This window comes from Lampetra planeri, chromosome 23 (genome assembly GCF_965212315.1).
Source record: "Lampetra planeri chromosome 23, kcLamPlan1.2.h2, whole genome shotgun sequence".
Lineage (NCBI taxonomy): Eukaryota > Metazoa > Chordata > Hyperoartia > Petromyzontiformes > Petromyzontidae > Lampetra > Lampetra planeri.
In genome coordinates this window covers 6534913-6562341 of record NC_136129.1, presented here as the reverse complement: position 1 = coordinate 6562341, position 27429 = coordinate 6534913, and the positions used below count along the sequence as shown (strand labels likewise).

At 48.2% G+C, this 27429-nt stretch overlaps 1 protein-coding gene and 1 long non-coding RNA gene across 2 annotated transcripts; one reads left to right on the top strand and one right to left on the bottom strand.

Annotated features, from left to right (window-relative positions):
* The first annotated feature begins 834 nt into the window (after positions 1–834).
* Positions 835–6024, top strand: LOC144726336 (uncharacterized). Its single transcript, XR_013587265.1, has 2 exons — positions 835–2009; positions 5846–6024. It is a non-coding gene; the product is annotated as an uncharacterized LOC144726336 (long non-coding RNA).
* TMEM204 (transmembrane protein 204) lies at positions 2812–19401 on the bottom strand. Its single transcript, XM_078604955.1, has 3 exons — positions 18744–19401; positions 13762–13917; positions 2812–4985 (listed from the first exon to the last, which is right to left on the bottom strand). Exons 1-3 carry the CDS (start codon positions 19045–19047, stop codon positions 4732–4734), a joined length of 714 nt encoding a protein of 237 aa, XP_078461081.1. The 5' UTR covers positions 19048–19401; the 3' UTR covers positions 2812–4731.
* Between the last annotated feature and the right edge of the window lie 8028 nt (positions 19402–27429).

The following is a 27429-nucleotide window of genomic DNA, read 5'->3' as shown; positions in this document are numbered from 1 at the left end:
CTCAGGTGTAGCGAATGGAGGTTCTCAGCCTGGTCACCAATGATAGCACACTAAATTCAAATGGCATTTGAATTTTCACCTAATTTGACTACATTCCAGCTCTGAGATTTCAAAACGGTCACTCAGCAGCCATTGTGGATACTTGTGCCTCTCTGACATGGTGTTTAAAAAAAATGGAAGTAGTTCTTGGATGTCTTTTTCCGCGCGCCCATCCCCGAGCACACTGCGTATGCACTGCTCTGCGAAGGCTCCGAAAGGATTTGGAAACAAATCAACCTACTGTTGATTTTTTCGCGAAGCCTCGGTTGTTGTTTAATAATCAACAGTCGTGTCACGATCCACCGCACCCCTCGCTCCCGCCCCCTTTACTCCTAACGATACAGGATCACGATTCGATTCAACATCAATTGCCGTTGTTTAATTTTAACCATCTCGTCCGTGCTCTCGTGTTGCTCTGTCTCGTCATGCTTTCTGTCCTTGGCTCCATTATCCTAACTGTAACGTTTGCAACATCTCAACACATCCCTGCGTGGCCCTGAAAGGAAACAAATATATAATAGGCCCTCTTTCATAGGCCCCATTTCCTAAAACTGTCACATACTTTTCCTTTGAAGGCACTGCCAACGCAGTATCGCAAAATAAAAATTCGCGTGACTTCTGCATTTGTCCTTAAGTAATCGATTTGAGGGTACGAATTTATATTTGAATCGATGCGTCATTACTTGCCTACCAGTCGTGACATGGCGCCTTGCTCTTGCGGGTGACATTGAATGAGTCGATGCCTTCATAGGTGCTCGCTAACAGCACTTGCCCCCAACAGCCTGTTAAGGCTATACCGGGGGGGGGGGGAGTCTTTGTCTTATTTGTCTTTGCTAACCCCTTGATATGCCATTCTCAAAACTGCTTATTGCCCAACGGCTTAAAGTTTTAAACCATTGTTACATTAACAGTCCAACGATTATAACAGCCCACCGATTTAAATACTATAATACACGGTTATTTTTTTTTTGCTATTTTTACAAAGTTTGCTAACCGCCCACGTCTGTCGGCTCCTTGTCCTCCCAGGATGCTGAACCGGAAGCGAGTCCAACTCTACTGCAGGTGGGCAACATACGTAGAGTGCGAGATAGCAAAACTATTGAATGTTAGGTAGCCTTTATAATAACGTTAATAAATAAAGTGTGAACACCTTAACTTCACCTCATCCTTGTGCAAAGTAAAGGTACATTTTTTCCTTCAATCAGTATCTCAAAGCTCAGAGTGAACACGGTGGGGGGGGGTGGGGGGTAATGATTGTTTTCGACCGACGGTAAAAGATGCAGTGGCTGTCCCGGCTCCTCAGATGAATGTCGCTTAATTGTGATTCTCAGATTTCAGCTCCGACATCAATCTACTCTCAACCGTCCCCTCTGCGTTGCCTGTGCGCTGCTGTGCATCTCGTGCATACGCTTGCTGCTTTGCCGTTTTTTATCGGTCGCCGCATCGCGTGCTTTTTCAGATGCGTTTTTGTGGCCGTCTGGAATGCTCTTCCTTCCGATATTAGGAAGCCACAGGAGGCTATGCATTTTTTTTCTTTATTTATATTGAAAACGAATTTCTTCAGAACTGCTTTTTTGTGTTTAGTTTGTTGTCCTTCGCCCGCACCTCCAATTAGCGTGGTTATCTACGTACGGTGCGAAAGAAGTTCAACATACACACGTAGGTCACAAATGCAGTGTGCGTTTTAACACTGTAAGACAAACAATTTTATGAACTTTTGAACTCTCACTCAGCCCCTGTACTGATTTTGTTGTTGTCATTTCCCTTCCACACCCCGCCCCCCCCCCAAATGTTATCCCGATTGTGCTGCTGGCGGTGGCGTCATAAGTCAAAGTATCCTTTCGGATCTTTCCCAGAGCAGTGTGACCCCAGCCCACGGAAGCAGATATCACGGGCTTACTCCCTGCGATCCCTTCAAGCCACCTCTGGTCGACACGTGGTAAAGGGGCAGCACTTACCGCTGCATTGTGGTAAGTGCTACCTATACGTTGCATGACAGTCAACCCGATATTTTAATTTCCGGAGCTGGAGTTTATCCACCTAAAGTGTCCGCCCCTGATGCAGAACGTGTCTGGAAATGTGGCTGCAAGCACGCTCGTTTCAAATTGCACCTTCGTACAGAATTGACGTTCCGCATGATAAGCCACTTGTATGTATGCACATGTGCGTATGTTCTTTCTCACGCATCATACGTAGCCAACCTTACGTAGCCAACCGTGCGAATCGGAGGTGCGGAGAAAGGGCACTTCATTTGGCTACCATTTATGAAAAAGAGCCGTATAAGCTCAGTGGACCTTACCTGGTTAAAAACAATGTTTTTTTATCGTTCACGAAGATGCACAGGGATATGCACACACAACAGGCGCGGCAGAATCATTGGGACAGGTCTCGCCGTTTGAACAGTTGCGCGAAAAACCGGCCGGGGCCATAGCATCACCGTGCCATCAGCGGCGCCTCATTGGGTGCTTGGCGGTTACGTAGAATCTCGTACGATACCTCATCTCGTATAATTCTCTGTGCGTTCGACAAACTCTTGCAGCAAGTAAAGGTTGGTGGGCTGGCGGCAGCGGGGGGGGTAAGGCGGAGGTGGGTAAGGGGGCTGTGGTTGTTGTCTGGCAAGTCCCGTGGGTATAAAAGTTGCTTCTCCAAACTTCCGTAATCCATAGTCCATTGTTCGCCGACAGCAAGGGCCGTCATTTGACCCCCCCCCTGCCCCCCCTCCCCCTGCCAACCACCTCCCTCGCTAAAAAAAGTTCAACTGCCACGAGCCTCCGAGTTTTCATTTGTTTTCATTCGTTTTCATTCAGACCCAGTTGGTAAAAAGGTAACGAAAATCCGTTGGCAATATTAGTTGTTTAACACAATATTAGTTGCGTTTTTTTTCGTCGTACGGATGTGCTCGATGTTCAGTTGCAGCAAAACTCGAGGGTCTGACGTACGAGCAGAATCGCAGCACACGGACGCTGCGTTGCTCTGCACCATCATCCCCTTGAGATCTTTGTCAACGTATTTTCAATTAAGATCGCAGTTTCATCTAATTGTACGAAAGCTACCGGAGAACTGTTTTCCCATTGAGTTTACTCCACGAGTTAAACAAAAAAACAACAACAACAACGACAACAACACAAACCTCTCCTTTAAAGTTGAGAACCCATTGCCGCCCAGCTTCAATTTAAGCGGCGGCTTCGTGGTCTGCATCACGATCCGCGCCCGGTCGACCCGAGTTCGAATCCCGGCCAGGGATCTGACGTCAGTGGCGTGGGACTTTGAAGCCGTTCCGAGCTCGTCCGCTCCGCCTGCCCAACCACGGCGGCGTGACAACGATCGTCGTGGTGAAAGTGACGACGACAAAGCAAGCCAGACCTGTGCTGGACGTGGCACGGGGAGACCATCATCCAGCAAAGGGCTGACATTTGAACGTATTGGCGGAACACCGGTGGCGGGTGGTATATATGTAAAAGAAAAAAAGCGATTTTTTTTTCGCAATTATTATTTATTTTACCCGCGATTCGCAAAGCCTGTTCCGAAAAACTTGCGAGATCGTGCGTCAAAATCAGTTCTCGTCATGTCGAAGCAGTCGGAAGACTGAATGTCGGTGCAAATATAGATTTTAGATTGTTTTACGAGGGCCGGCGTACCGCCAATACGTCTTATTTGGTATAATAATTGAAGAAAACACGAGTGAATTTGCTTTCCGATTGTGACCAGCAACTTGGTAGAATGGATGAGCCAATGACCAGGTCTGTAAAGCTCGACAGATTCATGAAGTTGTTGAACGACGTATGTTCGCTGAACCTCTTTCGCACCATACGTAGCGCGGAAAAGAACGATGGCGTTCTTTACTTTGAACGGTGGGACATGGCACCCTCTGAATGGCAAACAGACGTGTGCGCGCGTGTGCGCGCGTGTGCGTGCGTGCGTGTGTGCGCGTGTTTTATACCATAAATAATTGCATACACGGAGGGCACGCGCGCCTCTCAGGACGGCGAGCCCGCGATGAGATTTCTCCCACGCGAGCCGCACTCACGCAGTGGACGTTCCGCATGCGTGAGACACCGTGAGCCCCCCACCCCTCCCCCCTCCACAACCTCATGCGAGTTTGCATAAAGGCCCATCGGGCAAACCACCACGGGGATCTGTCAAATCGCCACGAAGCGACAGGTGGCAGAGAAGTCTGTCCAATCGAATCGCTCGTTTTCGTTCCTCGCGGGCCCTCGCCGAAACACTTTCAAGTCCTGCCACCACGGTAGGACCAACCAAACTTGGCTCCTCTAATCCCTCGTCGTCGCGGGAGCTGTCGAAGCAGTGGAGTCGGCGGGGGGGGGGGGGGAAGGTGGTGGCAGCCGGGGGGAGCAGGGGAAATGTTTCTGCCCTTCTGATGTAAAACACCTCCGGCCGAGACCAAGGGTTGCCACCTGTCCTGGTGTTTTTTTCCAGCATCGTCTTCTTGTCGAGGTCACCGTCCTGGGAAATCTACAAGTCTTCTCCGGTGCATGAAAAGTCCCGGCTTTTGTCCATCGCGTAATCATGCAGCGCTCGAGACAATGCGTTTGCGCGTAGCGCTCCCCTCTTCCGGTGTTGCGAAATATTCTTCTTCCCATGATATGTCCAGGTTTTGCGCGTGTACCTCAGAGGTGGCAACCCCCTCTCCTTACCGAGACCCTTCGCAGGGGCCAGCGGGGCTAGCGGGCACTAGCAGGGAGTCTCCACGTACTCGTTCTGGAAGTTGGGCCTGGGCGGGCAGGGCGATGGCAGCGGGTGGCGGATGATGATGTTCTGCCGCGGAGGCAGGCATTCGTCGGGAAGCTGCATGACGTCCCAGATGAGCATGGCGGCGGCGGCGGTGGCCAGGAGGCACGCCACCACCTCCACGTAGCAGGACCACGCCAGCTGCGTGTAGGGCCCCACGCGGAAGAACGTGGCCAGACCGATCACCAGCACGAAGCCTGCAGGCGAGAGAGAACGGTGTCGGTTGGCTTTGCCGCAGCGGGGGAACAAACAAAGAACGAGCCGGCGCCTCGGATGTGTCCGTCGAAAACGGGCGGTAGTTCTCCCATACCTGCGGATCCATAGCCGCATGCGGCTCTCTAAGGACTGCTGCTTCCTGATGTCGTTGTTTATCGAGGAGCATCATCGCATCGCGGCTCTCTTTGGTTTTAACGAATTACTAACAAAAAATGCTTGCTATCCAATACGGTTGATCGGCAATAACAATTTCAAACCTCTAATCAATGTGTTGGTGGGGTGGTGGCGTGCCGCTATGTTGCCGCTGTGAGATTTCAAATGGAAACACTTTCAGCCTCTTAGGCTAGTGACCGGAGGAGACATGAGCGGCATGCAAATTACCGATGCATGTGCCCTGGTGAGGCCTGAAAAGGAATTGTGGCAATTTCCCATGACGTTTGCCGCAGCCTAATAAACCTAAAAACAATCCATAACGCATGAACTCCATCAGAAAAAAAACGCAATCATGTTTTTTAATACTACCGTATTTTGTATGAAAGATGTTACGTATTATATAAAAAAAATTCTTATTTAGGCTACCAACTCGAGAAGAGTGAAAATGTGGTCATTCCAGAAAGGCCACGGACATCAGCTCTTGTTGAGCTTGGTGGCTGAGCATTGTACATGCAATGTGGTGGTCACATTACATGCATGCAAGGCATGAATGAGGGTAGTGCCTAGCTGCTGTTTGTGAACAGCTGTTTGTGAACAGCAGCTCACCGTCCTGTGTCGTTTATTCTATTTTGTTTCCCAACCGTGAACCGTATTCTCCACTTGTGATGAGTTTCCTTTGCGTTCACAGAGGAGCGTTGGACTTGGATCGCGGATCGCTGTGGATTGTTCCAGTCGAGGTCCTTAAACAGAGGAATTGTGTGTGGCCCGTGGCTCGGTTCCATCGGGGGCATAGGTGCTAACCTGAGCATCCTGGCCAGTCTCCCCCTACAAGTCAATAAAATCCACGGCTTCGCCAAAGCCTCCAAACTTGGCTCCTTCTCAAAATGTTTCGTCTTCTCCCGTAAAAACTGGACGTCCAGTTTTAGTCTTTTTTTTCATGTCCCCCCCCCCCCTTTTCTGTAACTTCGCTGGAAATACTCCCGGCACGAATTATTTATGAAGAAGCCCTATATGGGTTTTGTTGTAGCTCGGGCTGTAAACACGACGGTCTCGAATGAAGCGTAAAGGGAGGGGCGGCGTGATGTGGCCGAGCGCTCGCGCGTGCCGCTCGATGCAAGAGACTCGCGGTTCCGAGCCCCGTGGCCGCCCTGGTTAATAGTTAACCGCGAATGAGAGGACCGTCTGCTTCACGGTGGAATGTCAGAGATCCCGTGACCTCATTCGAAACAACGCAATAGAGCCATGTGGGATAAAAAAAATGGGGCCATGTATGTACGTGGATGCCACGGTGGCGATATGTTGACTGCCTCGCCTGGTATACAGGAGGACGTCGGTTCGATCCCGACCCTGAGGTATGTATATTTGGAGTTTGCGTGTTCTCCACGTGGTAAAATGGATTTTTCTCCGGGTCCTCCGGTTTTTTCCCCTCCACATTTAGAAACGCACGTTTAGAGTAATTTGGCTGCTGTACATTTCCACGTGACAAGCCACTTCGTTGAGCTACCATTTGTGGCCAGGTCACTTCTGAAAAAGAGCTATACAGCTCAGTGGGCCTTACCTGCTAAAATACAAATACTGTAGTAATATATGTATGTTGGACTTTTTTCGCACCATACGTAGCCAACCGTCATAATCAGAGGTGCGAGTGAAGGACAACCAACAAAACACCAAAAAGCAGTTCTAAAGAAATTACTTTTCAATCTAGATTTAAAAGTGCATAACTCCAGTGTCTTCCTAATATCGCAAGGAGGAGCGTTTCACACGGCCGCAGAAGCACATAATGTACGAGGGCGTCACAGTCAAAATAAAAAAAAATGACCCCATAAGTTACTCAACTGCGTTCACACATGCAAACGTCGACCCCTCAACTGCACAACTTTAGCGGGACATTTCTGAAAAGGAGGCTTTCTTGGGTAAATAAATAAATGAATAATGCCTTCAGCTCGGGCATTCACGATTTTCCTGTTGTGTTATTTACGCATCCCAGCGGGCCCATTACGACGGAGGGATTAAATTTAGCGCTCTCGATCCAAGCGCGCAGGCGCTGTGGGTGTTGTGGGTGACTGCACCCTCTCCCCTCTCCCATAACCAACCCTCCCCCCACCGAAATGTAGTTTTGGATGTGGCTGAGAGATGGCCACACAAATGTGTACTCTTTGGTTTTTTCGGTAAAGTCACGTAGGTAAAACATTTAAATAAATGAAATCACGACGTTTCGGAGGCAGCTTGTGTTTGGCAGCTTGTGTTTCCTCCGAAACGTCGTGATTTAACGTATTTTTATTTTATACCTACGTGACTTTACCGAAAAAAACATGAATCCTTGCAGTCACGAAAACTTCAAATCTAACACACAAATTTGGACAAAAATCACGGCACTGTATTTTTGGGGCCACGCTCGTCTTGCCTTCCACCAGGTGACGTAAGTGCTGCTTGTGGCGAAGGTGAAACATTGAAATTCCCATGAGCTAGCGCACGAACAGGAGGCTCAAGCACTGAATCAGCGGCCACTAAGTATATCTGAAAATGTGATATATAATTGAAATATAAACAAACTATTCACATTTTTTTTATTTGCCATGTAAGGCCCACTGGGCTATATAGCTCTTATGCAGAAGCGACCTGGCCACATACGATAGCTCAACGAAGTGGCTCATCATGTGGAAATGCATAGCAGCCAAATACTCTAAACGCGAGTTGAATTTAAATGTGGAGGAAAACATCGGAGGACCCGGAGGAAAATCCACGCGACCACGGGGAGAGACACACGCAAACTCCAAATATACAGCAGGCGTCAGGGTCGGGATCGAACCCACAACCTCCTGTATACCAGGCGAGGCAGTTAACATTTCGCCACCGTGGCACCCCACATAATTACAATGAACAGCACAGTGGGGGATGCCGATGTGGTGTAAGGCAGAGGTCGGGGCGACGGATTGCCTGCGATGGAATAAAGTGTGGGAACTCCCCCCCAACCCCCACCTCTTCCTTGTCGACATCCCGCCAGCGTGGAACAGCAGGCCAAATACACTCAAGAATGGCTCTCCCGAGTTCCCTCTAGTGAAGGCCCTTCCGCCGGCAGGGACATGATCAAGCAATTTGCAGGGCTGCACCTTTAACTGCACCTGTAATACAGTAACACTTATCTGACCTACCAAAGTGGGGTGGGGGGTGTGGGGCCCGGGGCAAACCACACCGTGTGGGCCCCCCAGATGCCTTCAGACTCAACCGCAAGTATTGCACCCCGGTCCGCCGTACCCTAGAGATGGCTCTGGTGGTTCGTGGTGGTGGTGGTGGTGGGGAGACGAGTTTTTCAGATCCTATCTCTAATTTAAGCAATAACCACCGGGGGAATCATTCTTTATCATACCCCCCCCCCCACACACACACCGTCCTGCCATCCCCCGCACCACCTTCGCGCTCCTTGGCATCTCTCGCGAAAAGTGGAGGCACTGGATAGCAACCGCGGCCGGCGCGACAAAAGGACGAGCATTGGTTTTGGAGCGCCTCGTGCGCGCTGCGTGCGTGCGCTGCTTCTCCGCGGCAGTGCCAAGTCCAAGCGTCCTCCTCCCTCCCCACGCCGTAGCAAGTTACATCCTGTGGCGGCAGCGGAGGATATCCTGACGCCCCCGAGTCGCTGTATTTTTAGCTGTTTCCCGCGAACTGGCGCAGTGGGACTAATATTAGCAGTCAACGGCCACCCGCATTCAGACGCCTCGGACGAGGCCGCCGTGCAAACAAAGGCTGCAAGAGCGCGGCGCAGCTCGATTCGTCTTTCCACGCACAAGCCAAGCTTCTCTTTCACAAAAGCCCCCTCTCCCCTCCCCCCCCATCCTCCCCCGCCCCGCTAACCCAGCCACCAAACACCGAGCCGCGATCGTTAACGACGCATGTGCTGCATCTGCGCCTGCAAACTCGACGTCGTATCTGTTCGTGAATCGTCGTCATCATCTCCAGCCGTGGTCAAATCTCCTGGCCCGGATGAAAGCCTCCCAAAAGTAGCCGCCGTCGCTTCTGCCGCTGCCACCACCGCCGCTGACACCGCCGCCACCTCCCGCAATGCTGCTGCGATGTCATAATCCACCGAGCGCCTGAGCATGAACCGATTTTTTTTTTATCGCTCCATCTCCACGATGGACGGATTCTTTAAGATGCGTTCCATTCCTTGGCTGCCACTGCCGTCGTTATTATTATTCTTCTTGACCATCAGACACCGTCGCTTCTGGCCGCGACACGCCCTGCGCCCAGGTCGACTTTTCTTCAGCAGTTTTGAATGGTGGCATTCAACATGCGTGTGCCCTCTAATCGCACGCTAATAACAAAATAAAAACTGTAAGAAAATAATCACGTACATTTTTTTTTTAATTCAAGAATTCTAACACTAAAAATTATTTGTGTCTAGAATGTCCTGGCTGGCTGATGGCTGGGCTCCTGTCGACCTCGACAATAACTCTGTTGTTGTTAGTGGCTGCGGGCCATTGAAACCGAAGCAAGCTGAGTAATTGGCTAAATGGGATTTTCCATATAACAAATAAACATTGCATTGAAACGGCGAAGAGGTGGGAGTAACACATACAGAAGACTGACACGGTTCATTTATAATTGCTCTAACTTTTCAACGTCGTGCTCCTATTAATGTCGTTCTCCTATTAATGTTCTCCTATTAATGTCATTCTTTGCCATAATCTGGTTCTGGGCCAAGCAGGGCCAGGGGCGGGTCTAGTGACGCTTTCGGTGCATGTGACGCACAGAATGCGTCACTTAACATATGAAAGCGGTAAAACACCAGCTGACTCGGTGGATTTCCCGAGCGTGACAGCTCAGCTTCTGCAGTGGTTAAACAAGGGGGGGGGCTCGGTACGGCCCCATCACGGCACGGGTGTGCCAGTGGAAAAGATTAGTCAGTTCTCCTTTACGTTTGACCACTGATAATGAATACTATCATGTGACCAATATATGGTGGCTTGGAGGCGTGCTGCTGTTTTGCCGCTGTGGAATTTCAAATGAAAATGCTTTCTGCCTTTTTAGGCTGGTGTGTAGGGTAGACACGAGAGGCATGCAAATAACCCACACATGTGCCCTGGTGAGGCTTGCAAAGGAATTTCGGCAATTTTTCACGTTGTGGCACAGCCTAATAACAACTAAAAGAAATCCACCAGGGCATGGTCTGCGAGCAAAATTACGCAATCAAATATTCGAAAACAACATGAAAGGGAATGCATTATGAAAAGGCACGCTTTGGGGGAATATTTTTCAAGCGCGGATTTGAAACTACCAAAGCCCGCTCGTGCCCGTATGGTACATTTTATGGAGGCTCTGGTGCAATAAAAAAAAACACCGTCTTACATTGCTCGGTGTGCGATGTGCGTTATGTAACAAGTGAGAAGAATTTGAACTGCACGATAACCAGCCAAAGAAGAAAATCACACTGGGGGGGGGGGGGTTGGCCCTTCGGCGCAGCTGCACGAAGCCAGGTGTCTTCCTGAGTGGGCCGCCTTTTATTTACGCTCATCCATGTCAGCGCGCCCGCGCACACACCACGTGCGTGCGCGCGGGCGAGTGTGTGCGCTGCGTGTGTGCGCTGCGTGTGTGCGTGCGTGCGCAGCCTCCCCCCCTGAGACAAGTCACCCCTTTCGCACAGATGAACCAGATTTGCTGCACGTTTGTTTTTTTATTCTGCAAACTGCAGCAGCAGTGCCCCAGAGCAAGCAGAGGAGAGGGGTGGTGGGAGAGAAGGAAAGGGGCAGGCCTGGTTTCTCCCCCCCACCCACCCACACCGCCCTCCATCTGATAGCAGCCCTCTAACCCTAGTAAAGGTACTTGCAGCTGCTGGCCCCCGTGTTTCCCGACACGTGACCTTTGCAAGCAAGCCACTGATAACGGTCATCGTACGCGACCGCTCGCGCCGCCTGCCGCAACACGGTTCCGAGGCGCGGTCGTCGTTCACGGAGCAAGAAAAGTGCGCAGAGAAGCGTTGAGAGTTGCATGCTGGGAATTGCATTGAGACAGAAGGAGGAGGGAGTGGATTGGAGAACCTACGCAGGTCCGTGAACGACGTTCAGACAGAAGAGCGTGCTTGGGCAGGACACAACACGGCCTAACGGACGATGGGCAAGCATAATAACGGAGCGGCGGCCAAGGGATGGAACGCACACTCGAGGTGCAAGGCCACCGAGGAGATGGAGCGATTCAATTGGTTCGTGTGCAGCTGCTGGGTGGATTATTTACATCGCGGGATCGTGAGAGGTGGCGGCGGCAGCTTGGGGGAAGTCCTTGAACCAGCAGTGGATTGGCCGTGGCTATTTATGATGATCAAGTGAAGGAAGCACCAGTAATAGGTACTCACCATTGATCTGTGCACGTACCTCGTATGAATCATTGCTGTGTCTATTTTAAGCAAGGCGATAGGAAATCTGCGGAGTTTTTTTCCCCCCCCGCGGATGTGTTGTACGGCTCTCCGATGCGTTTTTGGGTTTGTACCACGTGCTCCTCTGTACACGATGTCCGACGTCTCGCTCCGTACGTGAAGCGTTAGTCAAGAGCACTTCATCCAGTGGTGGAGAGAACACTGATGCCGAAGGTGTGTGCCATACAACACATTCCTGCGGAGGGAGCTGGTGGGAACGTTGGGTTGCTTGGTCAATGGCCAGGGTCAACGGCGGCGTGGTGTATTCCGCAAATATGCCCGACTGTGAGGGCGGGCACAAGCCGGCGTGAGTAGGTTAAACGTTGAGTTTTATAAGGGCACCACGGGGTGACCAGCCCCTCCCCACCCAGCCCCACCCCTCCCAGCCCCCACCCAGCCCCTACCCACCAAGCTCCACCCTCCCCACCCAGCCCCTCCCCACCCAGACCCTCCCTCCCCACCCAGCCCCTCCCCACCCAGCCCCTCCCTCCCCACCCAGCCCCTCCCTGCACGATGGACGGACGGACACAATAATCCCCTGTGGGCTGGTGTAACCAGGAGGTTCCTATCAGCATTTTTGATTGTTTCTTAGTTTTATCTATAAATTGGTTGCTTTGTTTTATTTCAAAACACTGATAACTCTCTTTCTTTATCTTTATTTTACCAGGTACAGCCCACTGAGCTGTGTAGCTCTTTTTCAAAAGTGACCTGGCCACAAATGACAGCTCAACGGAGTGGCTCATCGCGTGCAAATGTCGAGCGGCCAAACACTCTTCACGCACGCTTCTAAATGTGGAGGGAAAACCCTGGAGGACCCGGAGAAAAATCCACGTGACCACGGGGAGAACATGCAAACTACAAATATACAGGCGTCAGGGTCAGGAATTTAACATATGACCTGCTGCATACCAGGCGAGGGAGTATTCATCTCGCCACTGTGGTGGGTGTGATTTGATTAACATCTAAATCCCGTACGGGTGCAGCGGTTGGGCAGTGGCTAGCACACCGCACTATGAACCCGGTGACTCGAGTTTAAATCCTGGCCACGTCTAACATCAGCGGCGAGTGATTTCTGAATCGGTCCTGGACACACACTGCACCAGTCCGAACTGACCAATGCGGCGTGTGCACGTACATGTGCTGCCGTGCGGGTTGTGGCAGTTACTGTGTTTCACCATACTTCACCATACTTCACCACATACAATGCTGGCCAGTGCGGGTTGCTGAAGGTCCGGGGGAGCACAGACGCGCTAGTGTCATCGTCATCGTCATCGTCGTCGTCGTCACGATCCATGGGCAGGTAGCCCGTAGGTGTGCACCGCACATTTCGCAATTTGTTTCCACTTTTCTCGAGTGTACAAGTGCAGAATAGCAATGGATGTGTCTGCACTGTCATCTGCTGACCACCACCCATGCGCCCGTCGTGCATTGATGGTGGGTCACCCATCCTCCCAGTGCTATGCAGACTCAAACTCCCGCTGCTAAGATGACGAGATGCGACGAGCACGGGAGCATTCCGGGTGACTCGCTTGTAGACCATTAAATTATATTGTTATTGTTGTTATTGTTGTTGTTGTTATTATTATTTAAATCCCACAGCCATTTGACCACTCCTCCTCCGCACGCCTCCATAACCGCGGACAAACGTGCGGAGGGCAACAGCGTGAATGTATTTTTTAAACTAAATCATGAGGCCTCTTTAGCCAATACCAAAAAACTGAAAACTTTTTACAAAGAATCATGTCTGCATTAACCACAATACTTTTGGTCAGAATGCAAACAAAAAAACACACTCTGATCATATATGCATTGTCCTTGAAACTGATTGGTCTACACCAGAGACAGCTTTCTTTTGAGCCTAGTCTCAAACGGTGTTCAGTTTCAAGGACAGAGTATGTTTTTTGGGGGGGGGGATTCTGACCACATGTATTGTGGTTAATGCAGACATGTTTCCTCGTAAAAGGTTTCAGTTTTGTTGCCAGAAAAAAGGGGAGAAACCCTATTGTTATCTTTTATAGTTTTGTATGTTTACAGAGTGGTGCCCACATGATGATGATTGCTTGTGTTGCAATCGAACCGTCGTATGCTAGTATTGAATTTAATTTATTATTTTATCTTGATACGTGACGTTACCGAAAGAACCAGAGAATAATTCCTGCAGTCACGAAAGCTCCAAATTAAGTTTGGTGCCCACCACTCACATGCCAGCTGGAAGGTACCCGCCATGGCCTCCTCCCACCAGTCGGTGTTGGGGTTGAGGCAGGGCGACCGGGCCCACGCGAACACGTAGAGCAGCAAGCCGAGGAAGAGGGCAGCACTCGCAATCAGGTTGCACCCCCGCATCATGTCGAATTGCACTGTGGGGGGGTGGGGGGTTTGGTGACAGCGGCAAAACAAAAATCTCAAAACGGGGCCCATGGGTCACAGCCGGCCCACGTGAGGCCGACCAACAGTGGTGGCACTGCGAATGAGAAAGCGAGCGGAGGCTTAGGGCACAGCAAGGAGGCTCAATGTTGCCCTGAAATTCACGGGGAACAAGTAAACCCGTAAAAACAAAGTTTTTCACTATAAATCCTTTATATGCGTGGCATCGGGGCGGCTAGAGTCCTCTCGTCCTCTGGCTTGAGATGGCTGCCACCTATGGGTCAGATGATTGTCTGGCAGCATTAAACAATTGGTAATTAAATATTTTAAAAAAATTCCCTAAACAGTGTAAAATTTTGGAAAAATCTTTTTCACGAAAATGCATTGTCACGCACAACGAGTCTGTGTGCAAAATGTCAGCTCGATTGGATCACGGGAAGTGGGTTAAAAACGACCGAAAGATTTGCACGGTCCTAAAAAAGCAAGCGAACTTAATATAAAGGGTTTAAAAAATAGAGATGTGTAAGCAAATCATCGGCACACGCAAAGGCTAATGATCGTATTATATTTACAATGGCAATGCCATCATTTCTATCTTGTCTGCATCTCTAATTTTTTATCTTACAACGGTAGATATTGTATATTACCTCACATCATCTCTACATATCTTATCTATATCTCTCGTCATCTCACCCGAATTGTATTCATGACATCGAGGGGTCCCTAAAAAGAATAGGGTGAGCACCACCACTGCCTAAAAATGTAAATGCCTCTTAACCAAAATGTATCCGTCACTCTAAAGCCACTTTGTCGAAATAATCACAAACTTTAGGGGAATTTCTTTTTTTACCTCCCAAACACCGCGTTCTAATTTTAATATGCTCGGTCACTTCTGTTGTTGCACGAGCGTCTTGCTGTGACAGGAGTGACCGAGGTCTCGGTTTGTGTCAATGTGTGGTTGCCAACCAAAAATATCTGAAAGCCCTACTCAGCCCTCAGTAAGGAAAGGTTCCGTACTCCTGGCCCTATAACTTCAGAATCTCTCAGAATCGTTATTTATCCTGGAGAAATCCGATGAGCAAGCGTGCTCTTTTTCACTGACGTCAAACTTGGGTAACCAGAACTGCCACATTGCTAATTTTCACTTTCTCTCTTTTAGTTTTTTGTTCCCAATTTTTATTCCAGTCGTGCTCTCGGCATCATTTCATGAAACGAGGACCCAGGGCAGAATGCCACGTGGCGCCTCCTTTTTCATTAGCGACAAAAGAATTGGCCCATTGTTGAGGTCCACCTTGGTGTCGGGCCCGAGGCAAATTTCACATTTTGTTCCCCTTCCCCCAAGGGCGCAGAATTACATGGCCCGTGGTAATGTTTAATTTTCAGGGATGGAATTTCAACCCAAAACGAAGGGCATTTTATTATGTTTTATTTTTATTATGTTATTATTTCCCTTCTACGTGACTTTACCGAAAGAACCAATAAGATGAATCCCTGCAGTCACGAAAGCTTTAAATCGAAACATAAAAATGTTTTATTTGTATTATTTTATTACTTCCCTTCTATGTGACTTTACCGAAAGAACCAAGAAGATGAATCCCTGCAGTCACGAAAGCTTTAAATCGAAACATAAAAATGTTTTATTTTTATTATTTTATTATTTCCCTTCTACGTGACTTTACCGAAAGAACCAAGAAGATGAATCCCTGCAGTCACGAAAGCTTTAAATCGAAACATAAAAATGTTTTATTTTTATTATTTTATTACTTCCCTTCTACGTGACTTTACCGAAAGAACCAAGAAGATGAATCCCTACAGTCACGAAAGCTTTAAATCGAAATAAAACCAAAACTGTTTCGTGATTGGCGACCTGTCTGCGACCACGATTCGAACCCAGATTCAAACCCAGAATCTTAGCGGTGCTGGCTCAGGCAACCCCTGAACTCACCCGGCCACCTCACGTTTCACTTCGTCCCCACATCAGGCGGCTTACAAGGTGGCAATATTGGTCAGCGCACTCACTCCTGAGCAACTTTCGCGCAGAGTCAATTGCATCTCTGTCAACAGCCACGTGCCAATTCTGCAAGAGATTCACAAAGCTTCCCATGTGCTGTAAAAATGTGAAGGTGCAGCCCTGCAATGTCTTGCCCACGGCACTGCTGGTAGAAGGGCCTCCACTCGAGGGTGCCCTGAATGGACCCTAAAGAGGCTCTTTTGGGATACAGGATTTGGCGTCCATCCACTTTATGGCTTCCATCGTTGTCTCAGGCCATGCGAGCGATTCCAATATTCAGGAAAATGTGACACATAATGCACCGTATGTGTATATGTATGTATGTTTAACTCATTTCGCGCCGTACATAGCCAACCGTGCGAATCGGAGGTGCGGGGGAAGGACAACAAATACATAGAGTCTACGTGTGTGTCTCTCTCTGTTTGTCTCTGTGTGAATCTCTCTCTGCTTGTGTGTCTGTCGATGTGCCTCCGTGTCTGTGTTTTGTCTCTCTCTGAAATGTAGCGATCTTTGGAAGAACGTAATCAACCAGGTGGGGTGTTGACTGTTGTGTTAGCCGACTCTCTGTGTTGTATTGCATTATATTTCTAAGTTTACTATTTTTGTTTTCTCATTCATTCTTACCTGCTGATGGTTGCTCGTGTTGCAATCGAAACGTCGTATTCTGTTATTTCATTTATTTTCTTCCTACGTGGCTTTACCGAAAGAACCAAAGAGTAATTCCTGCAGTCACGAAAGCTTCAAATCAAGTTTTGACTATCATTGTTAGCCGTGGTCAATCCACTGCTGGATAAAGTCCACTCTAATTCACCACAATCTCTCATCAACCTGCAATTTTCTATACTATGCACAGCCAAATTGTCTTTTAAAAAAAAAAATCTACGTTTTGATTCCAGTAACAGGTCATTAAAAATAGATATAATTGCACACCACTGCATATCCTTGATGTAGCCTGTATCTATTTTTTTTTAAGTTTTTGCAAGCTCCCTGCGGCGCTCGCTCTGTACCAGGCGCTTGCTTAATAAAAAAAAAAGATTATAAGAAACAAAATAATATTTTCAAGAACCTTGTTAAAAATATAGACGCATCGTTTTACTTAGTCTGTTTACAAAATGTACTATTTCAGATCTCAACGATGACCGATCAGAGTTGAAGTGATCACACAGCCTGCAGCAAATGATTTTGTATGAAGGATTTTTTTGTCACAGTGAATGAGCACAGCTTGGTGCTGCTACCCAGGTCTCCCTGGAGACCTTTTTTTAGGGGGGGGTGGTGGGGGGGCGGAGGAGGAGGGGGGGGGCAATTGAAAAACTAATTTACTCCCTCGAGACTTTTAATCGCAATAAACTCCCACTCACTTTCAACAAAAGATGTCGATTCTGGTGGTTGGCAGAACAGAAATACCACATTCTATGATTAAGTTAACGAATATTATTGCCCGTAAATCAATTTGCTGTGAGATGCACACGTTTTTTTCCGCAATCATTATTGCCCTATTTCCTTTACGACGTTTTCAAATGTCTTGTGTTGCTATTCACATTTCACCCTCATCTGAATCTACGATGACAATTTCGTCTAGTTAAAGGCAATGGATGTCTTTGTGTTCACCTTAGTGTGTATGCTGTGTTCACAAGATGGTCCCAATAATCCTTAAACTGAATTATCTAAATACAAACTGCCACACGCCAAAAACAGGAGTTCACGTCTTTCCCATGGCAGTTTAACGATACTCTTATCGGACATCTTCTTGGTTCTTTCGGTAATGTCACGTAGAAGGGAAATAATAAAATAATAACGCAATGCGTTGTGGCCGAAACGTCGTGAGAATTTTATTTTATTATTTTCATTATTTCCCTTCTACGTGACTTTACCGAAAGAACCAAGAAGATGAATCCCTGCAGTCACGAAAGCTTTAAATCTTATAAGACAATCTATAGACTTGCGTTTCTAGTACAATTGCGTCCATTAATAATTATATGATCAGGTGAGAGTCTAACGGCATGTTATAATCCCTTCTGCCGCACAAAAAGGTCTCGACTAATCCTACACCACATCTGGAGTGTTATGCGTTCTTTAAACTGAGCGGCAGTGATGTTTGAAGCGTGGCGTTTGAACAAACGACACGTGCGCACGATGGTTCCACTTATTTAAAAACCGATGTAACTTCATTCGCCAACGCAGGCCCATTGACGCACGTCCACATGGCACGGGAGCTGGGGGGCTCCCCTTTGGACATACTCACTGCAATTAAAAGGGCGACGGAAGTTAAAGATTTTGCGATTGGAAATTTTGACACACTGATGGCTCGCTCCATGGCAAGCAAAAAAAGAAATGCCAAGCCCACTTTAGGCGTACATCAAAATCTCACGAATGCATTTCAACGCAACAATTCAGGTTCCTATGGAGAAGCTCCCGGGCACGTCGAGTGCAAACGTCGGGCACTGTGCGGGCGAACACAACGGTACGACCCAACGCACACGTCGGAAAGGCGGAATTTCATCCGCACACACCTGCAGAATTGTCATTACAACTCAAATACATTCCATTGGACACACATTCTTTAGAATCGTTTTTTGGCGTCCAGTGTGTTGTCCCACCCACGCACCTCTGATTCGCAACGGTTTTGCTACGTACGGCGCGAAAGAAATTCCACATACGTACGTACGCACATTTAATGAGACCACCAATTCCGCGGCAATTCTGCTGCGGAGATAATACCGCCGCGTCAATCGAAATCTGCGCGCGTCCGAGTGAAGCAACGCCGTCGCCACGTGTACGGGAAGAGGAGGTGCGAAAGAGTCGCCTTACGCTTGACGGTGGCATGCGACTCCAGGTATCCCGCAGGGTCAGACCCCCACCCCAAGTTCACGCACGGCACGCTGGGCCCCCTCTGCTCCTGCCTTTCCCCGGGGGTCTCGCCGCCCTGCGTTGCCGCTCCGCCGTTCGCCTCCGTTCCGGCGTAGCACATGCGCCAGAGTCCCACGCTCCGCCGACGACCCTCCTCGAGACTCTGGTAGACCCAGTTGGCCGTGAACGCCGCCACATTGTTGAGGACCAAGGAAACCAGCGCCACAGCCACGGCCAGCGCCACCAATTTGGCGTTCAAAACCATCGCTGAGGTGCGCGCTGGCAACGGCAAAACTTCGCCCGCCCCCCCGCCGCTCCCGGTGCCGAGGCCGTCGTCAATCGCTGCCCTCCGCCGAGCGCTTTACTCCGATGGGCCATGGCCGGTGCACGCTCGCATGCGGGGTGAGGCCATGTGCGCTGGGCCATGCCCGCGTCGTAGTGCTCGGGCGACCCCGCCGGCAGGAGCTGCAGCGCCTTGGGGCTCTTTTGAATTTCACTCGACGACTTGGACTTTCTCTCGGTGCAATGCGCTCCCGGTCAGCCTCTTTTTTTTGTTGTTGCGCGGATCTCCCTCGCAGCAGCTCACCTGGCCCCGGTAACCGCGTCTGCTAATGGCCAATGATTCTCCCGTCCCCACCCACCACCCACCCCACCTCCCTCCCTCCCTCAAACTCCTGATGCGCACGGCAGTTCAATGCGAGAGGAGGCTCCTGCCGCCCAAGTGGATGCACATTTGCGCACGCGGCGACTGAATAGAAAGGCGGTGACTTTTATTTATTTATATGTAGCCTCCCACGAACACCGCTTAAACAGGATCTGTTTCCTATCGGGTGGAAGGAAAAATGGGGGTTTTGGTAGCAAATTCTCTCCCCCCCCCTACCCCACCCACCTCACCACTCCTCCTCCCCTCAACTCCCATCCTCCACCATCACTACCACCAACCTCATCACCCCACCCCGCAGGAGCACAGCAAAGCATGGGAGGAAGCTGTTGGGAGGAGGTGGAGGTGGTGGTCGGTGGCTGGCTGGCTGGCTGGAGAGGGGTGGGGTGCTGACCGAGGATGTGGCAAGGAGTTGCTGCTACATTTGTCGGGAGCGAAGTGGTGGGTGGGGGGCATTGCAATGGCTCGACGTGGGGGGGGGGGCGGCTGGACATCCCTGTGTGTGTGCCTGCAGGACGGGCGGCGAGAGACGCGGAGGGATGTGGCGGGGGCAGGCGATTATAGCCAACCAGGATGTTGACATCAAGCGGTGGGTCTCGCTCGCAGCTCTTCCCACACTCGGCTGTTTGGGGATCTGCGCTGACGCTTCCTGTCCCATGGCTGGCCAGCACGTACTGTACGTCAGGAGTGCGCGTGATAAATCTTAGAGTGGCCCGGCTATCCCCCCCTCCTCCTCCTCTTCCCCCCTTGTGCTGACGCAGACTCGGTGTTGCGTCTGAGACGCCACCTACGGGAGGGTGTGGATGATGGAAGCGTGTCCGTTCCAATTCCACGTCAGATATCCTGTCGTCGCCCCCCCCCCACCGTGAAAGCCTAAATTCATTTATTTCGTAGACCAACAGTGTGTGGTACTTCTCATCCATCGCGCAAAGTGCACTAGAACGGGTCACTCAATGGGATTGTTGTTGTTGTTGTTCGAAATTCATGGCCTCCGCCGATATTGGAAGTTGGACAATGTGATTATTTAATTCGTGACAATTTAATCCTGCAGCACTAATTCGTCTATTTGACCTGCTTGCATTTTTTTAAATAAATAAAACTATGCTAAATATGCATAAATATCAACCTTTTAAATGCTATTATTACTCGGTCGTTTTATCCTCCAAATTATATTCCTATTGTGTTTAAAAAAAAAAAACGTGAGATGGCAACGTGTTGAAAAATCCATTCAAGATTTTGAATCTTCAATGAAATCAGTAACACTACCTGACTTTCCTAATCATCGTCTTCGTCCAAAAAGCATTATCATTAATTAACTTATAATCATGCACACACAGCCTCAAACTGCCTTTCAATCAAATAAAAATCACAACAAAAATTTTTGGAATGGGAAAAAAATCGTGGGAAATGTGCCAGTGCAGTCATTGACAAAGATTGATTCCACTGCCTTGCTGAAAAAAACGTGGGCCCTCTATTCCACCCTGTCGTGCCACTGCATGAGCAAGACCTCGGAGCATTTGGCAGAGACGAAACCGTCCTTGGCTCTGAGCAGGGTATAACAATCCACAATGCGAGCCCGCGTTGACATATTTATACTATTCCATTTTTGTAGACTATTTATAATGAATCGCCGCCTGACCGCTTGCTGTTTGCGGCTATATTTGCACTCTGAGATAAGATTAACGGCAGGATATCGGTGAGGTCACTCAGCCAGTCTCTCTTTCTCTGCCATCGTGGATGGGCGTGGGCGGATGGCAGGGGGCGGAATTGTTTTTTGAGGAAACAGCAAATGTAAGACTTGTTTAAATGTTCACAAGCATTTCAACCTAAATATGATATCGAAGGTGAAGGGAAAGGTGCCGCTGACGGCAGGACCTCCACCGAGAGGAAACTCTAGAGAGCACGTCTATAGGGTGTCGTGGCCTGCTCTTCCCTGCTGGCAAGAAGACATCGTGGAAGAGGTGGGAGTCCCCACACTTTACCCCACCGCGCGCGACCTGCCGATCACAGTGAACTGCGGTGCAACAGTTTCGCACTGCAGGGTGGACGGAGGCGGATTTTTTTTTTCAGTTTTCAGTTTCATTTATTAGGTATAGCCCTGTGAGCCATTCGGCTCTTGACTCGGGTGCAACCGCAACAAACAAAAACATGAACAAGAAAACATCTTAAAGTGACTACGCGCAAACAGAAAAATCCAGGAAAAAACAGCAAAGTCGTTGTGGGGGGGGGGGGGAGTCAATAAACCTGCCCATTGTTTCAACTGCCGCGCCGGAGGATCGAACTGCTCAGCTCAGGAGTATGCAATCCGTGACACCACGGCTACGTTCACAGTGTTCGTGAATGCATACTTGTACACGATGTTCTGTACTTTTATTGTCAGTGGATGCCTGCGGACAGGGGGAGCAGTCGTCACCTTGATTCATTCACTTCGCGATGAACTCGCCCACCTGAGTTCGATTCCCAGCCACAGCTAATGTCAGTGGTGGGTGATGTTAAAACATCTCCTGAATGGCCCCTTCACTGGCCCGCCCTGGGTGTAAGTCAGTAGGTCTCTTTCATTTAACCATGAAGTGAATTTAACCTAATTGTGACACGTGACACATCATTGACTCTTTCGCAACCTGGATTGCATCAATCGAATTATGTAGGTGACGCTGCTGCTGCTGCATTGGCAGTGGTGCACAAGCACAGTGAATATACAGACATCCAACAAAATCGTCAATAACTCTGTGGTCTTCAAGGAAAAATATGTATAATAGGCGACGTTTCAGGCAATGGCCCTTTTTCACAGCACATACATATATTTTAAGACAATGTTATTGACGGATGTGTTGAGCTTCTTTGGGGTAGCATAGAGATATTTTAAGTAAACATAATATATATGTTTTTTTTATATTATTAACGTAACAAATCTCGACTAACTTTAACAATACTGTTATTGACTCGATGTCAATAGAATAATTTTAAAAACTTAATTAAATTTATTTTATTTTATTACTGCATTGACAGCCAATGGAATCAGAGGTGATGTCAATATAATAATTTAAAGAATTTTTTTCTTGAACGAATAATTGTTTGAAATTAAATAATAGCTTTTAATTTAAATTATCTTTGTTCATTGAAGGCCAGCCTTTGGTCTGGAAGAAAAGGCTTTTGTTTGGTGTTCAGATCAATCACACGATACATTGCCTACTTATTGAAATGAACTGTGCTAGATTGCCGTCCTGGCTTCCCGTTAAAACCCTTGAACGTGTACGACAGAATATTTATTTCATATATACTTCAGTAGACGTCCTCAAACTACCCCCTTTAAATCAGCAACATCACCCAGCTAAGCTAGAAAAAAAACACAAGTTCACTTCATAGCTAAGTTCACAAAGAAGGCCATGAAGATGGACTGAAGATAAATCAGTGTTGGAGGGGAGATGCCTTGCGAACACAACAGAGCCAAACTGCATACCAGGGTCGACTATTAAAGGTAGAACTGAATCAAACGGATTACGGTGGACAGGAGTGAGTTCAAGAGAGAGTTGCTTTAAATTGTCACGAAATTGTCCGCTGTGACATACGGATCAGAGACGTGGGCATTGACGTATAAATAAATAAAAACAACGTTAAAGGAGCACAGAGGGAAGATGCACACTTGAAATCACACCGAGAGACAGGAAGAGGAGAATATTCTAAGGTTGTTTCGGTAAAGTCACGTAGGTAAAAAATAAAAATTAATGAAAGTAAAATAAAAAATTAAAATCACGACGTTTCGGAAGCAACACAAGCTTCCGTCTTCAGGTGGAACCGTCACAGCACGATAGCTGCATCAAGTAAGAGAAATTCCAAGAAAACAGTCCTTGTATATATACTGGTTGAGGGTGGGAGAAGCCAAGGTAGGCCCTGAATATTATTTTTGTGAGGTTCGGTGCGGCTGAAGCACGCTGTTAGGAATGAGCCTTTGTTGTGTAAACTAGGTGCGGCTGATGTAAAGGTGCGTGTAATTTTAATTTTTTACCTACGTGACTTTACCGAAAAAACCTAAGAATATGAATCCTTGCAGTCACGAAAGCTTCAAATCTAGAAGGAAGAGGAGAAGACAATCGATTTGGGGAGCGAATGAAACGCGGAGACATCACATTCGTTTGCGCAAAGTAGGCTTCGAGCTGGACATGACCGCGCGAATGGATGAGTTGCCAGTGGGCGAAACTAACCGCATGGTCAACGAATGGCAACCGAAGGCAATGCACGCGGCCGGCAGGAATGACCGGCCGGGGAGATGGAGCGACGAGATCAACGCTCGGGTGCAGGAGCGGGGACGGATCTTGCGTGACGGCGGTGGCAGCGGCCACGGCGTCTGGAAGGCTTCATCCAGCAGTGCAAAGACAATGGCTCCTGGTGAAGATGAAGATCGCCGCGGTGGCTAGGAGATGTTAACTACCTCGCCCGGTGTGCAGGAGGTCGTGGGTTCGATCTCGACCCTGACGCCTGTTGTATATTTGGAGTCTTGCGTGTCTCTCTCTCTCTCTACCCGTGTTCGCGTGGATTTCTCTCCGGGGCCTCCCGTTTTACTCTCCACATTTAGATTCGTGCGTTTAGAACATTTGGCTGTGAGAGATATCCACGTAATAAACCACTTGGTTTGAGCTATCATTTGTGGCCAGGTCGCATCTGAAAAAGAGTTATATAGCTCAGTGGTCGTTACCTGGTAAAAAAAAAAAATATCTAGTTTAGTTCAGAGCAATTGAGAACACAGTTGGACTTGCTTGTTTGTTTCGCATTTAGTAAATGCGAAAATAACGAGTGGATAAAACATCTACAGCTAAGCGTGTGCAAGAGCATCAAGGACGATGCCTTAGACAAAACAAGCGGCGAAATGGGCATTTGCATGGACATCCTTCATTACCAAACAACAAAACAAAGGGCACTGCAACTGTCTAAAAACAAAAATAAATGAAGACCGACTTAATAGCAAACAAAAAAACAAACCACGTGTTGGCAAATATCTTGCCCGGTCTCATGGTGAATGCGGTCATTCCGATCCGCTGCTGGGTAAAGGTCACCCAGTCGCGGTGTCAACTTAATCATTGTTAACATGTATCATGCGCATTCAATCCCGGGATCCGAATGCGCAATGCATGAAAAGCAGGAAACAAAAAAAACATCAACCAGGGCAACAGACTAAACTTAAGAGGAAAGGCCACTTTAAAGACATGGGGTTGCACAAACACAGCTGGGTTCTGAAGTGCAGTAAGCTAATGGTCTCAGTCCAGTTGCCAATGATGGCACTTCAAGTTGGTTCTGCACTAATTCTCAGAGCTAAATTTCACCTCTGTGAATTCAATATACCGTATGTATGCACGCTGGACTTCTTTCACACCGTACGTAGCCAAGCGTGCTAAACGAAGGAGTGTGAGGGAGAATTTCTGCGGACAATTCTCTCGGTGGCAGAGCGAGTGGGAGAATTCTGCCCCCTATTGTGTGGATCAGAGGTCACTGGGGGGAGGGGGAGGGGGGGCTCAGAAGTACTTCTTTCACATCAACTTCCGTGGGCCGTTCTCTAAAACACGGGGCGAGGGACTGCTCTGTGAGACATCCGCATGGACCCCTCGTCTCGTGACATCGTCTCATCTGCGGAAAAAAAAATCGATGAGCTCAGTTGGCTACGTACGGTGCTAAAGAAGTACCACGTACGTACGTGGAGCAGAACGTCTTCATAAAATCACGCTGCAGAAACGCGGCGTGACGTGAGCTGCGACTCACCCTCCTCGAGCATCTGGACGAGTACGTGAGGAACGCCACGGAGGGCAGGAACAATTATGACACCGTGTGGGAACTTTTAAGCACGCGGAGGAAATGCTGATTACAAAATGGGACGAGCCAGACGTGGCCAGAGTTGTTATATTTTTTTTCGTTCCGAAACGCCACGTGTTCTTCTCTTCCCATAAGTGGGAGACCGTGTATGCACCACTTTGTTACAGAAAATGAACAGCAGCCCTTTCCTGCCGAGCTGGGGGGGGAAGCTTCCCCTAAAAAGCAAAGACCCCAATTCCCTTTAATGAAGGTCCAGCGTGTCGTCGCCTTTGCTTGTTTGTCATCGTCAAATAACAATAACAACAACATTATATCATACAAATTGTGGCGGTAGCATTATGTCTTAAAGAATGTCGGCATTATTTTTGTTTCTTCTTCGGTGGAATTAGTTCATCGTTGTCATCTCGCCAGGACTCGCACAGAGACGTGATCCGGAATCGCAAGGGTTTATCCTGATTAAGCAAATAAATTATTTAATCGCCCACTCATATTTATGTTGCGTCCCATAACATGTACGTGTGTCGAACTTCTTTCGCACCGTACGTAGCCAAGCGTGCTAATCGGAGGTGTGGAACACACGTCTCGGAGTGCGGAGATTTTCTCTTTTTATATACGCACTTTTATTTAACTCACTCTGTCTGTCGTAGTATCCTCAAAAAATCTTGTAACTCAATTTTTACCCACTTCCCAATGTGCTATCGACTGCAAACTTAGTATACGTATGTCATAATGGTGATTACTATATTCTATAATTAGAAATAAAATATTTATTTTTATACAATATTTTTAATATATGATCTTTCGGCTTGGGTCTAATTGTCCACGCTCAACTCACGTTGGCTGTAAATCACCACGGCTCCCTTACGTAACGGCAAGCTGCCGGGCCACTTCCTGGAGTTGTGGAGTTCTGCCATAACTCGTACGGTACATTTCAATAAAACGTGTTTAAAACTACTTTTTTTACTTATTTAGCGTAGGTGACCCCCTGATGGCAGCTGTCCATGGTGCAGCGCACAAGATGGACACAGCACCGACCTACAAGTGGGAACTTTTCTGCCAGTAAGGGGCGATGTTTCTGGGGGGGGGGGGTTTCTGCAATTTAATAACTTGCAAGTTTTTTCTTTTACTTGGTCAATTTTAACCAAAAATGGTGAATTTCATGTAAGCCACTTAATGTTATCTCCCGCATGAAATTCTTTGTGGGTTGGATCGCTTAAATATATAAATGTGTCGTTAAACCTGCCACCACCCGACACAGCCAACTAGTAAGGTTTGTCACGTAGACAAAACATGCCAATTCGTCACTAGTACAGCACACCGGTAGTGTGTTGGAGATCAAATCCACGACATTTACAATCTGAACACGACGTTTCACCAGTAATTACAACCGGCATCATCAGGCGGCAGACAGAGTTGTGGAGAAATCCGCCTCCTGTTTCGTCCCTTAAATAGAGGGATAGATGTGATGACGTCACTTGTGGGACCTTCTTGAGCCAAGTGTGGGGGGGGGGGGGATTAATGAATGCGTATAAATGACAATGGGTATGCACTGCCTACGTGTGAAATATATTTCTGTCTTTGCATCTGTTCTTATCTTCAACTTTATTCCTTCTGTGATATCGGTGGCACGTCACAAGGTGCACGATTCCGATTGTTTGCACAGTCAGCGATGTATCACCCTGTGTGTTAGAGAGTCGCCTGCAGAGGAATATATCGTAGAACTTCCTCTTTGGGGCCGTCCATAAATGACGTCACGCACCTAGGGGGGGGGGGTCAGACATTTGTGACGATGTGTGACGAGGGAAGGGGGGGGGGTGAGAAATGTGACGTCACATCAAAACGCGCAACTTTAAATAAATATAGACAACGCGTTCTACTTAATTAAATAGACTTGTTTTATAAATGTTTTCTCCTACAACATCAGAGTGCTGCGCAACATTAAATACGCACTACAATGACAATAGTTTAATTCAATTTGAAGCATGTTTTTTTTTTTGGGGGGGGGGGGGGGGCAGAGCTTTATTTAACATTCTCAGCATGTTTGCCAAATTGTTGCCTAATTAGTAACAAAAAAAGGTGGGGGGGGGGTTGTACTGTCATTGGTGACCTCAACACTCTTATTCTCAATTATTTTATCCGATTTCATGCCACTCATGAAACATCGCTGACCGGCATACGCCCCAT